General features: G+C 55.9%; 1 protein-coding gene across 1 annotated transcript in view; it reads left to right on the top strand.

Annotated features, from left to right (window-relative positions):
• Window positions 1-15,553, top strand: part of Dcdc2c (doublecortin domain containing 2C) — a 120,995-nt gene that overhangs the window by 29,369 nt on the left and 76,073 nt on the right. The window contains exons 4-6 of the mRNA XM_047523169.1: window positions 1,753-1,881; window positions 5,683-5,820; window positions 8,486-8,528. Coding sequence (XP_047379125.1) covers window positions 1,753-1,881; window positions 5,683-5,820; window positions 8,486-8,528 — 310 coding nt within the window. The remainder of the gene's footprint in view (window positions 1-1,752; window positions 1,882-5,682; window positions 5,821-8,485; window positions 8,529-15,553) is intronic.

Genomic DNA, 15,553 nt, shown 5'->3' with positions numbered 1-15,553 from the left:
CGAGGGCCCTGAGCAGTCCTGGTGAAGCCAGCACAGCTGGGTTCCTTCTGCAGCCGGTGAATGTCAGCAGATGTGCTGGAGCCCTGTCTCCTCAGAGCTGTGACTTCCAAACTTAAGAATCAAGATTATATTTCTTCGTTTCTTTAGCTACAATGTTTCTACATTTTTAACAGGTAAATTATTTCAGATTATATGCCTTTCATGAAAGATGTAGAATTCTGGAAGTGGATAAAGGATGAAATAGGAATCCCCAGTTTTCCCACTCCACAGAAATGACCCCTGGGGCTTCGAGCCCTTGTCCTTGAGCGTCTGGAGCTGCCGCTGTGTCTGCTTGGCTTTGGTCTGCATTCACTCACTGGCCATCTCACTGCTGAATACAAACTCGGCATGAACCCCCTGGATGACTGCACTTACCGTGCAGCTAGGCCGTGGTCATCCCACCCTGCCGTACTTAGCCACTGAGACTTTTCTCTCCTTGTTTTTATGAGTGATTGTAGGAGGACATCTCTGCACCGTAAGTCTTTGTCCACGTTTCTGTGGGTGGACATGGTGGAGCCATTGGCTCCTGGCTTCTTCCGCTGTGCTGATTTGTATCGACAGAGTGCCCTTCAGGAAGACCGGGCTGTGTGAGCCCTCTGTTTTTCAGCACTCAGGATAAGAATATATATGAAATGTTTTAAAAGTTTAGGCAAAAATATAAAATAGTCTCATGTAAATATTTATTTTATTACTATTAGTATTCTATATTTAGAAAGACTTTTATCATAAACCAAATAGGCAAACATTGTAGCGATTTTTTATTGTGGTAGTAACATTAATGAATTGTGCGTTTGTGGACTACGTACAACATTTCTTTCTATAGTTTATTTTGGGCAGTTTTAAATATGGAAGAAGTTGAAGTGGGGATTGACTAAGTCTTTTGCCACAAGCTTTAGCAGAGAAAATGGATTTTCTTTGTTGTGACAAACACATTAAGAATTTATATTCACTCTGAGAAAAGGACATATGTTTATGAAACTTTAGGTTTTTTGCATTTAAGGCAAAAAGCAACTAAAACCACGGCAATAGTAAATAATGATATAGAAAAAAGGAAAAGCCATTGTGTATTGCTGAAGTTTATCAATCCCTACTGACAGTCGTGAAGAAGTAAGTCTTGTGTTTAGCTGTGTTTTAGTACCAGCCACGAGTCTGCGACTTGCCAAGGGGTGATTGATGTGGCTCGGTCTTACTGACTTCCGGTGCCCACAGCTTTGTGTTGAGTTGAGAGGCCGATACGCTTCCCCTTCAGCCCGGCACGGATGATAAAGCAGAGCCTGGGCTCACAGGGGTGCCGCCTGGAGACTGCAGCAGGCACCGGTTCTTTCACTGTCTTTCCGAAGGAGAGTGTGTCCCTTCTGCGGAGGGCAGTGGTCACTGCGTTCAAGGCATGTGGTTTCCAGATGGTGGTTCGCTCCTGTTTTGCCCATCTTGACAGCCCAGGGCAGATGTGTGCTTTTTAGGAAGTAGAGTTTGTCCTGTTTTCCTGGACACGCAGAGGATAAGAAAAGGTGTTTTCCCAGGTCACTGTTGCCGAGCAGGCTTGGCGACCTCTCCGCAGCTGCAGGTGTGCTGCGCAGGGTGGCTGTGCCCAAGGGCTGCTCAGCTGTGGCACTCTTTCTCAGGTCTGCAGTTAGGCATATGCACGTATGTTTTCTTTGAGTTTTCAAATGGAACTTCAGGCACTAATGGATGTTTTCCTTTTTATTCTTACAGTGTTTTCACAAATGGAAGATTATTTATTCCACCCGTAAAAATCATTATACCTAAATTCAGCCTGACAGACTGGAATAGCGTGCTGGCCACGATTGGAGAGAAAGTCTTCCCTTTAGGAGGCGTTCGGAAGTAAGGAGCCTGCGCCTGCGCAGCGGGTGGCGGGGCGCCTTTTCCTGCTGAGCACTTCCTGCCTGGGCTGGCGGGGGCGGCATGGCACATCTCCACTGATTTGATGCTCCCAAGCAGGCCGTGTTTCCTCAGGCTTTGCACCATCCTTATTTTAAAGCAGCTTTATGAATTTATACACTCAACAAACTGATGAGCATCAACCATGAGAGTGTCGGGATGAACTCAGCATGCAGGGAGAGCCTGGCCCTGCGCCCTGTGGGGTGACCGAGGGACGGCCTTGCTCCCTGCACCCTGTGGGGTGGCTGAGGGACGGCCTTGCTCCCTGCGTCCTGTGGGGTGGCCAGTAGCTACTGCTGGGCCAGATGCTGCAGGTGGGGTCAGGAGGCAGCCCAGCTGGGGGCATCTTGGGGTCAGACTGGCAGATCTCTTCTGCCTTCTGTGTCTTTGTCACTCGGTGCATCCTTAACCTCTGCATGCCTTTCCCTCACCTGCAAAACTGGAAGTGACAGCAGGACCTGTTTGCGAGCATCACAGTGTGTGTCAGTGCTTAGATTGGCTGAGACGCAGGGAGTGGACCAGCGGAAAGCCGGGGGCCGCCGTGCTGCTGGGAGGTTCTGCACCTGTCGCTGCATGCGACCCAGCACTGTGTGAGGAAGCAGGCCTGAGGCGGGAACATAGGGTGAGGCTGCGGGGACACAGCAACCACTGTGGGGGAAGAGCAAGGTCATGGTGAGACAGGCACAGAACCCCAGGGGCTCTCCTCATGGAGTCCTGCTGCCAGGACCTCCTGCCTCTCATCTGCTAGGCTCCTGGGCTACTCAGAGCATTTCCTGTCCCAATGCTGACCCCTGGGATTCCTCCTGTCCACTCCTGTGCTGATGCTGTCCCCTGGGCTTCCTCCTGTCCCCTCCTGTGCTCATGCTGTCCCCTGGATTCCTCCTGTTCCCTCCTGTCCTGATGCTGTCCCCTGGGCTTCCTCCTGTCCCCTCCTGTGCTCATGCTGTCCCCTGGGCTTCCTCCTCTCACCTCCTGTCCTGATGCCGTCCCCTGTACTTCTTCTCGTCCCCTCCTGTCCTGATGCTGTCCCCTGTGCTTCCTCCTCTCACCTCCTGTCCTGATGCTGTCCCCTGTACTTCTTCTCGTCCCCTCCTGTCCTGATGCTGTCCCCTGGACTTCCTCCTGTCCCCTCCTGTCCTGATGCTGTCCCCTGGGCTTCCTCCTGTCCCCTCCTGTCCTGATGCTGTCCCCTGGACTTCCTCCTGTCCCCTCTTGTCCTGATGCTGTCCCCTGGGCTTCCTCCTGTCCCCTCCTGTCCTGATGCTGTCCCCTGGACTTCCTCCTGTCCCCTCTTGTCGTGATGCTGTCCCCTGGGCTTCCTCCTGTCCCCTCCTGTCCTGATGCTGTCCCCTGGACCTCCTCCTGTCCCCTCCTGTCCTGATGCTGTCCCCTGGGCTTCCTCCTCTCACCTCCTGTCCTGATGCTGTCCCCTGTACTTCGTCTCGTCCCCTCCTGTCCTGATGCTGTCCCCTGGACTTCCTCCTGTCCCCTCCTGTCCTGATGCTGTCCCCTGGGCTTCCTCCTGTCCCCTCCTGTCCTGATGCTGTCCCCTGGGCTTCCTCCTCTCACCTCCTGTCCTGATGCTGTCCCCTGGGCTTCCTCCTGTCCCCTCCTGTGCTCATGCTGTCCCCTGGGCTTCCTCCTGTCCCCTCCTGTCCTGATGCTGTCCCCTGGGCTTCCTCCTCTCACCTCCTGTCCTGATGCTGTCCCCTGGGCTTCCTCCTGTCCCCTCCTGTGCTCATGCTGTCCCCTGTACTTCTTCTCGTCCCCTCCTGTCCTGATGCTGTCCCCTGGGCTTCCTCCTCTCACCTCCTGTCCTGATGCTGTCCCCTGTACTTCTTCTCGTCCCCTCCTGTCCTGATGCTGTCCCCTGGACTTCCTCCTGTCCCCTCTTGTCCTGATGCTGTCCCCTGGGCTTCCTCCTGTCCCCTCCTGTCCTGATGCTGTCCCCTGGACTTCCTCCTGTCCCCTCTTGTCCTGATGCTGTCCCCTGGGCTTCCTCCTGTCCCCTCCTGTCCTGATGCTGTCCCCTGGGCTTCCTCCTGTCCCCTCCTGTCCTGATGCTGTCCCCTGGACTTCCTCCTCTCACCTCCTGTCCTGATGCTGTCCCCTGTACTTCTTCTCGTCCCCTCCTGTCCTGATGCTGTCCCCTGGACTTCCTCCTGTCCCCTCTTGTCCTGATGCTGTCCCCTGGGCTTCCTCCTGTCACCTCCTGTCCTGATGCCGTCCCCTGGGCTGATCTAAAGTGACAGATGTCAGGAGGTCACCGAGCTGCAGTGTGGGAGCTTGCTGGGCCTCATCCTAGACTCCCTCAGCAGGAACGTCTGCGGTGACCGGCTCTGAGGTCACAGCCCCTCTGTGGTTGTGCGTGGTGGGGAGTGACTCGCCCTGTGCCTTCTCGTTTCCTTTGTCCTCCTGTCCTCCTCTGCTCTGTGCTGCCCTGATTCACTGCTTTGTGTCTCACCTGGCATGGGCCAGTGTCCTCTCTCTGGGAGGCCCTTTCTGCTGTCACGGCCTGCCCACAAGGACAGCTCACTATCACTGCGACGTGGCTCCTGCCCACTCTCCCGTGGAACCACTGAGCACTGTGTCTGAATCAGCTGTCACGTCCTCTCCCGGAAGCCAAGGCTCCTTGCATGCTGCCCTTCACCCGGCACCACCGCACAGGCAGCCTCCTCTGGTCTCTGGCTTGTTTGCACATTCCCCTCCTTCGGGCCCAGGTGGCTTCCATCCACCCTCACGCGATGACATCCCACCCACTCTTCAAACCCCACTGGGAATTCTTACACCTTGTGAAGGTCAGTCTTGTCTTGGGCCCTCTGTTCGCTTTCCGTTATTGTAACATAAGAACCTGAGATAATTTAATCAGAGCCAAGGCTTACTTCAGCTCACAGTTTGGGAAGTCATGGTTCACACTTGGTTGCCCTCCTTGGTCCTGGGCCTGTGTTGAGACAGCTCATCATGGTGGGGTTGTGTGGCAGAGGAAGCAGAGCCAGCGGAAGGCTCAGAATCCCAGGGTCCCTCTCGAGGGCAGGCCTCCAGTGACTCTGGGTCTTTCCCCTTGGTCCCCCTCTCAGAGGTTCCACCACCTCTTACTAGGGCCACAGCCTTCAGCGCCTGGGTGTCAGGGGATGTCAAGACCCGAGCTGCAGCAAGGCCCGCTGCCTGGCGTGGTGTCCAGGAGGTTTTGTGCTTCTTGACTTTGCAGAAGCAGTGACATTTTTGTTTGTGTTTGAATAGTGACCACCTTATGGTCTTACGCACAGTGGATGCTCAGCATTGGGTGAATTGAATCCTTTCTTAAGCAGATGAACTAGTGAATGAGAGCTAAACAGAAAGCAGACTCACAGGAGCCATTTGGTGCTTATGAAAAGCACATTATTTGTTAATAAATGCTAGTTTGTTTGCCAAGTATTGTTATAACAATTAAGCCAATTTGTATTAATTTTAGCTGTTATTAGTTAAAATTAATTGGATACCAAACAAGAGCTTAGCATGTTCTTGAGTGCCTCTGAGCACTTGTGCATAATTAGAAATGCATTTCAATTAAAATTCTGCCGGCGAGCAGCATGCGTGTCCGGGAAGAGCAGGCTCCCGGGCTTGCCACCCATGGCGGAGCTGCCTGTGAGCGGGCTGATTCTCAGGAGCGCACACACTAGTGGTGTTACACGCAGAAAACACCAGGGCCTGTGCACTGGTCCTAGCATCTCTATCCGGTGTCATTCTACAAATGTCATTCTACAGATTATTCACAATGGATGGACATCTTCTGGACAATTCGAAGGACTTGCAGGACAATCATTTCTATGTTGCAGCAGGACTGGAGACTTTCAAAAGCCTTCCCTACTGGAGGTCCACACACGTTCCTGGCGAGGTCCAACAGTGAGTCCGTTTTACGCCTTTCCTTCCGCGCGTTGGTGAGATTCCCCGTCCCCAGTACCTCTCCTGAATATGTCCGGTTTGGCTGTGATGTTTTTCCACAGTGAAACGTGATCTTCTCACGATGCAGATCTTTCCTTTTTCAAGATGGGCGTGGAGGAGCTACCTGCTGTCTTTGATGGGTTCACAAGGACAGCCTGCTGCGTCGGCCCCACTGTCTTCTCTCTGGATTCTGAGAGTCCTGAAGATGGAGAGCTGAAAGTGCAGGGTAGTTCTAGAGCTGGTCCCAGGACCCGGGGTGCCTGCCCGCAGCGCCCAGCACAGGCTTCCCTTTCCTTATCTGGAGTCCGATGCGTGTGCCTGTGGACGGGGAGAGGCAAATGGAGGGAGGCTGGGACACTGGAGGGAACCCTTGTCTGTGCCCAGGAACAGGGGCCCTCTGTGTGACCCTCTAGAACAGAGGAGTGAACACAGTGCTTGCTTCTGAGTAGGCCTGGTGCCCTCTGTAGGAGAGTGCTTGCAGGAGGCTCTGGGCTTCTTCCGGGGTGGGAAAACCAGCATGTGGGCTCTGAACTGCATCTCAGATGCCCACTGAGACCCGGGTGGACTAAGGTGCCTCCTGGCTAACTGTCCTTGCTGTGTTGAGGAGGTGACCCGGCTTATGTCCCTGGAGGGCGTCACATTTGCTTCTTCCTTAAAGAAGTCTCAGGATGCTTTGCCGCCATTTGTTCTTAGGTTGCTTTGTATGTGAGACAGCACAGACGTCGGTGGGACGGTACACAGCCTGCCATTGTGTAACTTGTTGTATTGGGTGTAGAAAACTGTTAGCTGGGGACCCTCGTCAGCTACAGCTGCCAACTGAGCTTGTGTCTGTGACACTGAAGGTCAGAGTGGATCAGGTGCAGCAGAGGTTGGGGCAGGAGACCTGAATTTGGAAGGGCCGAGTTGACTTCTGTTCCACGTTTGTGGCTGGTACACTCAGAACCTGTTTTCTCCTTCGGTAGAGGTCAAGATTGTGGCCTGGATAACCTGGAATCATAAAGGAGAAGGGGCTGTTTTTCACAGATCGTACAGTGCTTTGAAATGTGTGTTGCTCCTCTGCCACTCATTGGCTTAAGCCCAGCAAGGCTGACCTGTAAGACTGAAGTTCAAAGTAGGAGCTGACTTAAAGCCTCAGATTGTCTGTCCCAAATGGAAGCCCCTGCATCAGAACCCAAGCCGCTTCTCATCTCAGGGACAGTGACAGGGCTCCTGTGACAGGCAGGTGGTCCTGCAGAGGTCCCCTGCGGCCCACTGGCCATGTGGGGGAGGCCTTTGTTGTGGGACTGCGCTCTGCCACCCGGGGCGGGGTCTGCCCCGCATGTTGGCCTGCTCTGGGGGGCCGCTCCTCTCTGCCTTCCCCCACTCCCTCCTCTCTGTTCTGTTGGAAGTTCTGATTGTCCCTTCCTCTGACTGCTGGGGACGGTGGGCAAAGGAGGCATCAAGCTCTGCTTTCCGTGCCGACAGGTGTTTCCTCCATTCCTGGGTCTCCGAGGTGAGCAGGTCAAAGCCAGTCCTGCTGGGCCCGAGGGGGCATCTACTGCTGGTGCGGCCCGAAGGCTCACCAGCCATTTCTTTGTCAAGTCTAGTAATGCCCATCATCTTGAGCAGAGAAAAAGAGCTGTCATTTTCCACCTAATGTGGAAGAGGACAGGGTTGTGAGTGGTCAGCCTGTTTCTGCAGAGCGCCATGCAGGTGGCGGGGCTTAGCCCTCCTTCTTGGGTTTCCTGCTGAGCGCCTTCTATGTTTAGCAGGCCTGGAACGAAGCTCCTACATGGTGGTTTCTTCCCAGGGCAGAACTTTGCCCTGTCTGCCCAGGACAGCCACAGCGAGTGACATGCACCAGATGGTCCAGTGAGGTCCTGCCTGCGGTCCTGGCCAGCGTGGCTGTTTCTTGATGTTACCGACTGAATTCGTTGCCAATCGCCCTAGCAGTGCAGGGCAGCAGTGCCGAGGGCCGAGGGGATGGCTCTGTCCTCTCCCTGGCTCCCACGTCCCCTAGCTGCTCTTTCCGTTGCCACCACCATTCACGGTCCAGCATGTGCTCAATTATCTTTTTCCATCAACAGAGAGGCTGAGGCCCAGGAGAGACAGGGGTTGCACAGTTGCTGAGGGACAGGGCCACTCAGCAGGGGCAAACGGGCACAGGAGCTGCTCTGTGAGCCCTTGGGAGGCAGGTCCCGTGTGCACACCTGCCACCCAGGGAGCAGGAGGAGACAGTGAGGCAGGGGTGTGGCGGGCTCTGAAGCCAGCCAGCTGCAGGACAGAGCGAAGCCTGTTCCTCTCAGCTGGTTCCTCCCAAGTGGGCAGGGTGCTCTCTCTCCTGGTTGTTGTGGGCTGCAGGTGGGAGCCTTCCATGCCGGACCCCCACCGTAAAACCCCAGGCAGAAGCTGCCTGTGGGTGCTGGCCATGGCCAGAGCCACCCTGAAAAGAGCCGTCTGACTTTCGGAGGCCCCAGGGCAGCAAGCAGAGCAGCCAGGCCCTTTCTGCTCCTGTGCTGGGAAATGGAAGCTACCTGAGCCTCATCCTGCATGGACAGCAGGCCGCGCCCTTGTCCCGATCCCTTCCTAGGACCAGTCTGCACCCTGCGCTGAGCATGGACATGACAAGCTGTCTTTTGTCTTTCAGGAAGTACGCAGACGCTGAAAAACACCCGCAAAAAAAGAAGAAAGTAAGTGATTTTTAAAGGCGCAGAGACCACTGTTGCTGCTGTAGAGTCTCTAGCAAGGACAGGGCACGTGTAGGTCCCCAGCTGTAAACCGAGCTTTACGCGCGCAGCATCAGCACCAGACCCTAGAGAGGAGTCAGACCCTTCCTGTGAATGGGAAGGGAGGTGAGGTCCGCGCTTGGGGCTGAGTCTAGATCTGGGGGTGCACTCAGGTATTTGCAATAAGTTGTGGGGTCTTAGGGGACAGGTAGGAGGGAACTGAGAACCCTTGGCAAGGGCAGACGTGGCCCGGCGGGAATGGGGGGACATCACCGCAGAGGTGCTAGCAGAGCGAGGTGCGGAGGGCCTGTGTGTCTGTGTGTGCACATCCGATGTGCAGCTTAAAGCACGAGGAAGTGTGGCCAGGGAGTGCGGGAGGCCTCGCCCTCCTTATGACCTGTGCACGACCCTCCTGTCCCCGGGCATGCTGTGGACACTGTGCCTTGCACTTCTGTTGCTGTTGCTGTTCACTTGGCAAAGCTGTTGGCCTACCCCTTGCCAGCGCCCGTACTTCCAGCGGCTGGCTCCCGGCCTCCCTGCTGTGACGCGCTGGCCCTGAGACTCCCCCAGGCGTTGGGCTCTTCTCTGCAAATGTCCACGGGTGAGGTGAGCCCTGGCTTTCTCCCCTCCCGTGCAGCCCAGATTCACAATCACCCTTTAGGTGGGCCCTGGAGGGTATGGCTGTTGGCTTCCTTACGTCTGACCTCTGCTGTGTCCGGCTGGCTGAAGTCCGACCGGGGTGGCGTGACCCCGCGTTTCTCTGACCTTGCCCAGAAGGAGCGCAGCCTGCTGACGTGGAGGCCTGACCCCTCATGCTGAGTGCACCACCGCATTCCTTGCCCGACACTCCTCTGCGGAACAGGCTTACCTCTAAAAACCTTTTCCTGTTTTGCTAGATTTCGTTAGGGGTTTTTGCATGTTGGTTCATTTCTTTTGGTGACAAGGGTTTTCTCTGAACTGACTGCGGTTAGGCGCTTCTTGGTTGAAGGGCCCGCTTGTGCACTTTGGACTTCCTGTCTCTGAGGAGAGCATCCGGTTGTGTGTGGAATGGGGTGAGTGGTGACCCCCAGCCCAGGAGCCAGGGCGCATCCCGCGTGGCCAGCCTCCGCCAGGCTGGGGTGGAGAGGCCATGAACTTACCTCCTGCGGGTCACATGCCGCCAGCCCACACGCGTCACTGTGTGCAAGGGCGTGGAGGAGGCGTGTGGGGACGGGGAGCCACGCCCAATCACGTGGGGAGGGCAGACGTGCTGGGTGTTTCCTCCGCTGGCTTGGCCAATGGCATGGGCTGTGTCGGGCTGGGCGCTGTTTCCTGTGCTCTGATCGCGGGTCACACGGGACGGCTGTACTACCGGGGCCTTCTGGCTAACCTGGCCTGCTTGGAGTTCATCCCCTGCCCGCCTCTTTCCTCGGCTCCCTCCTCCTCTCTCCTTCCTCTGCTCTTCCTCTGCTCTTCTGGTCTTCCTTCCATTTGTTTGTTTGTTAGATTTTTATTTGGTGCTTTGTAGGTGTGCTTAGAGGTGGTCTCGCTGGGCACGTCCACACTGCGCACAGTGCTTCTGCCAGGTCCACTCGCCCTCCCTTCCTCTGCTCCCCTCACCCGTCCTCCTCCCCGTCCCCCCAACCCCTCCCTTTCCCCCTTCCTTTGCTCTGGCTTCTGCATGAGGGAAACGTTCACCCTGGACTTTCTGGGCCTGGTTTATCTCTCTCTGTCTTTAAGAGTTTTAGTTGTAGATGGACACCATACCCTTGTTTATTTTTACGTGGTGCTTGGGATGGAACCCAGTGCCTCACGCATGCGAGGTGAGTGCTCTACCTGAGCCACAATCGCACCCCTGGTTTATTTCTCTTGGCTTAACACTCTCCGCTTCCTTCCACTTACCAGCGAATGCCATGATCTCACTCTAGGACCGAGTGAAATCCCATCGAGTCTGTCTGCCACGTGCCCTTGTCCACCCGTCTGTCGACGGGGCCTGGGCTGGTTCCTCGCTTGGCTCTCGTGCGTGGTGCTGCCGTCCACACCGATGTGTTGGGGGTCACCGCAGCATGCTGACTGGGTAGCTGGTCACATGTGGCTCCCTTCCTGGTCTTGTGAAGACTCTCCACACTGCTTCCCGTGTGGCCGCTCCCGGCCTCAGTCCCCACAGTGTCCGGGGCTTCCCCGCACCCCCGTGGCCTCCGCAGCCCATGTGTTGCCCTCAGTCTTAACGGCTGCCATTCTGAAGGGTGATTTTGATGTCACTCCCTGATGGCCAGCCACGTTGGACAGGTTTCCACACATCGTTGGCCATTGGTGTTCTTCCTTGGAGAAGGGTCCCTTTAGTTCTTTCGGGCCTGACTTTTGAGTGTTGACTGCTGTTTAGTACAACTGGCAAGACCACCGAAGTCCCACACTTGACAGTTAGGGCAGCTTCGACACTGAGCGGGCCGAACCCCCAGGCTGGTTTTGGGGCTACCTCTCCTCCCCACGACCTCATTCCTTTTGTTGTTTTGACTTTGGTTTCTGAAAAGGAGGGAGGTAATTTTGCTTTCCTTTTATTCAGTGCTTATTTGGTCTGACCTGGAGACATGTTTGCTCTGATGTTGTCTGTTCATGTTTTCTCTCTCTTCTAGAGATGTGTTGCTGAAAATTGACTGGGTCTTGGTAACGATATTTAACATCTAGTAATCTTTATGCAGAATGACCACAAAACACAGCATAAACTACAACACAAAAATGTGTTATTTTATGAAAATTAAAACTATCATGGAAACATTTTCATGAAGTAAACTGAGCAAGAATACATAGCAACATGGGAAGGACATTTTGTTCTGAAAAATGGAAAGTTCCAGGAGAAAACAGGGCAATGTGTAAGAGCTACATGTGGAGGAACAGGGCCATGTGTAAGAGCAGCGCGTGGAGGAACAGGCGATGTGTAAGAGCTGCGCGTGGAGGAACAGGCGATGTGTAAGAGCTGCGCGTGGAGGAACAGGCGATGCGTAGGAGCTGCGCGTGGAGGAACAGGGCGATGCGTAAGAGCTGCGCGTGGAGGAACAGGCGATGCGTAGGAGCTGCCCGTGGAGGAACAGGCGATGCGTAGGAGCTGCGCGTGGAGGAACAGGGCGATGCGCAGGAGCTGCGCGTGGAGGAACAGGGCGATGTGTAGGAGCTGCGCGTGGAGGAACAGGGCGATGTGTAGGAGCTGCGTGTGGAGGAACAGGCGATGTGTAAGAGCTGCGCGTGGAGGATGTCTGCTGGAGGACCTGGCGTTGCTCGCCCTGCTCGTGCGCGGGCGCTGCTGCCGCTCGTGAGGGCTGGGTGAGCTGAGTGCGAGGCCGCTGCTCCCAGCTTTCGGGAGACAGGCTTCTCCTTAAAGGGAGGCAGTTTCTTTACTTGCTTTTTCCAGATTTTGTTTCTAACTTACTTAACTTTATTTTAAAAATCTACTTTGTGTGTCAATCACCTCAACATTGATACGGAGAACAAAGGAAATTGGTGGTCACCAGGGCTGCCCTGTGATAGGGACACCCTCTGTGGATGTGAGGCTGCCAGGTCCTCTGGTGGTCACCAGGGCTGCCCTGTGATAGGGACACCCTCTGTGGATGTGAGGCTGCCAGGTCCTCAGGTGGTCACCAGGACTGCCCTGTGATAGGGACACCCTCTGTGGATGTGAGGCTGCCAGGTCCTCAGGTGGTCACCAGGGCTGCCCTGTGATAGGGACACCCTCTGTGGATGTGAGGCTGCCAGGTCCTCTGGTGGTCACCAGGGCTGCCCTGTGATAGGGACGCCCTCTGTGGATGTGAGGCTGCCAGGTCCTCAGGTGGTCACCAGGGCTGCCCTGTGATAGGGACACCCTCTGTGGATGTGAGGCTGCCAGGTCCTCTGGTGGTCACCAGGGCTGCCCTGTGATAGGGACACCCTCTGTGGATGTGAGGCTGCCAGGTCCTCAGGTGGTGACTCAGGGCTGCCCTGTGATAGGGACACCCTCTGTGGAGTGTGAGGCTGCCAGGTCCTCAGGTGGTCACTAGGGCTGCCCTGTGATAGGGACACCCTCTGTGGATGTGAGGCTGCCAGGTCCTCAGGTGGTCACTAGGGCTGCCCTGTGATAGGGACACCCTCTGTGGATGTGAGGCTACCAGGTCCTCAGGTGGTCACCCAGGGCTGCCCTCTGATAGGGACACCCTCTGTGGATGTGAGGCTGCCAGGTCCTCAGGTGTCCCACGGGGAGCTCTGTAGGATTGGGCATGGCCTCCATCTTAGATCAGCAGATGGTCCTTACCAAGTGTACCTGGAGTGCAAAGCAGGGGCTCTTTCCTGACCTTTTTCTGTGGCCACACCATGAGCTGGACACAGAGCTGTAGACCAGTGACCCACAGACTTGGCTGGTGGTATCGGGGCCTCCCTTGCAGAACACTGGGTACTCTGTCACTGGGTCCCTGCAATGAGTCCAGGGAAAGTTCCTGCTGTTGGAGGTGGTGCTGTGGATGGTTCCGTTGGTGACCCCAAGTCCCTCACCCTCTTCTCTGTCAACTGAAGCCTGTCCGCCGAGCCCCGGCCCAGGGGTCCGCCCTGCCTGGCATTGGTCCCTCGCCTCTGCAGTCCTAACAGATCAGCAGCAGCTCTCTCACTGAGTCACTCAGCCTCCGGAGCTGCAGGGGCCACACCCCACCCACCCTGCCCAGTACAGTCAGGGGGACCTTGACACTTGGTGGGAGGTACCCTGGAGGGGCTGGTGTGGGAGGGGAGGAGAGGCCAGCGGGGCTGGGTGGCCAGGGCTGTTGCAGCAGGTGAAGGTGCTTAAACTGAGGGGTATCCAGATTCAAGTGAGGGAGTAAAAGGAGGTGCTTGGTAGTTGCTACCACTGAGCGGGTGAAAGTATGGACTGCAAACAGTAAAGCGGCGGGGGCAGTTCCCAGGGAGGTGCGGGTGAGCAGCGGAGCCGCGGTCTGCTCACCTGTCCCACAGCTGCGTCTCAGCGGTGGGGGTTCCCAGGGAGGTGCGGGTGAGCAGCGGAGCCGCGGTCTGCTCACCTGTCCCACAGCTGGCGTCCTGCACTGAGGATGCGTCCTGTGACGGGTGGTGTTGTAGTTGCCCCTTCTGTGGGTCAGCTGGCCGTGGCTGCTGGTCGGCTGTGTCTCTGATCCAGGTGGGGCCAGGGTGGTTCTGTGCAGGCTGGGTTTCATTTCCGTGGATATCCTCCACGTGGTTTTCCTGACTCAGAATTGACATGGAAAGTCGCCACGCCCCTGTGAAGGCGCAAGCGCGCATCCTGAGGACGCTCGATGTCAGTGGAGCGTGTTCTTGCGGCGGCAAGAGGAGAGGGCGGCAGGGACACAGCTGGGACTGCCAGCGTCAGTGGTCTACACTGAGTAACGAGCCGTCCCTGGACCCAGGGACTTGAAAGAATGAGGATTTACCTTTGTTTCCCTAAATTCTGGAGTTGGCTGGGGGGTCCTGGGGTTCCGCCTCAGAGCCTTGTGGGAGGGCTGGCAGGTTGGGGTGCCTGAGCTGGCCTCTGTGGCGCTTACGGTCGGTGTGATCGCCGGCCCTTGGGTTCCTCTTCCTTGTGGCTTCTCATCTTCCAGTGGGCGGTCACAAGGCCAGCCCAGAGTCCAGGGCTTGGAGAAGTGCTTTCCCTCGGTGGAGGAGCGTGGCGAAGCTCTGCTGGCTGTCCCTGCCCGTGTGCCTTCTGAGAGGGGCTGAGGCTGTGGCCAGCAGGCAGCCTCCTGAGAAGGGTGCAGAAGAACTGCCCCACACACTTCAGGCAAGAAGGACCTCACCGAAACGTGCAGTCGGTGCCAGCAGCTTGGAAAGCAGTCCGTGGCGATGGCGGGCATCCTGCCTGCCTGGGAAGATCTGCGTCGAGCAGTGCATCCCAGAGGTCAGACTTCGGGCATCCATCTCGAGAGGACTCAGCAACTTATTTCTACTGTGTTCTGCTTGTCCTTTCTGTACAGGCGCGCCAAGTGGTAAGATCTGTGCCTACTGGCTCTGAAAAGGCTTTTCCATCAGTAGAAAATAGAATGGTAAGTAATAAGAGGCTGCCATGATTGGTTGAAGTGGCAATGTTATTTCTTTTTTAAAGGCTCATAAGTGTCCATGAGCTGTATGATTCATAGCATCCTGACCCAAAGAAAGGGAAGGGAGATCATGGAGAGTCACCAGGAGACCTACGTGGCCGTGGTGTGGGCAGACGTAGACGGGCACTCGGGATTCCAGGGCAGCTGGTGGACGGGGGTCAGGACCTGAGGGCGGGCGAGGGAGGAGGCGGCTGTGTGTGGGGTGGGTGCTGTGCTCTGGGTCAGCACACATCCAGGAGAGGGAAGGGGGCGCTCCTGCGTGGTAGAGGACCAGCAGGGTTCCTCCTGCAAACAGCAGAGGGCTGGCGCGCTTCCGCATCCTCTGGCATCTCTGGGGCCTCCATAAGGCTCCTCCATCCAGCTGGCGTCTGGGAGGGCCCAGCTCCCGTCCGCGTGATTCTGAGTTGTTTTCCGAGTAAGCTAGCTGCTGTCATCAAGGGAAAGTGGAGGCCTGGAGAGCAAGCGCGCTGGACCTGGGCATCTGGCCTGGTCCCTGCTGTCCTTAGGCTGGAGGCTTAAGGGCCCTCGCCTGCCTGGTCTTGCCTTCTGTTTTCTGATCCCTTGACTTTTCTTGTCGGAGTTCTTCCAAGGGTGTGAGATCCAAATTCAACCTGTCACAAGTGCCCTGACCAGAGTGCTGTCAAACTGGAAGAGCAGGGCTGCCTCTCCGAGTTCCACTGTGAACGGAATGATGCTCCACCTAAATTTAGGACCCTTAAACTGCACTGTTTGTAAAGCCCGTTTCCTGATAATGCCCGTTTTATCAAGAAAGTAGCAAAAAAAAAAAAAAAAAAAAACAAGTGCCTTGTACTCATTCCACTTCCGAAAGGCACTTTTCAACAACCTCTAGTATCTGATTGCTTCAGTTCTATTATGCTTGATTCAGATATTCACGCGTTGGAAAATACGTCGTTATGAACGGGGCAATGT

Source organism: Sciurus carolinensis, chromosome 13, assembly GCF_902686445.1.
Source record: "Sciurus carolinensis chromosome 13, mSciCar1.2, whole genome shotgun sequence".
NCBI lineage: Eukaryota > Metazoa > Chordata > Mammalia > Rodentia > Sciuridae > Sciurus > Sciurus carolinensis.
The sequence above is the reverse complement of the archived record's forward strand: the minus strand, read 5'-3'. Positions and strand labels throughout refer to the sequence as shown.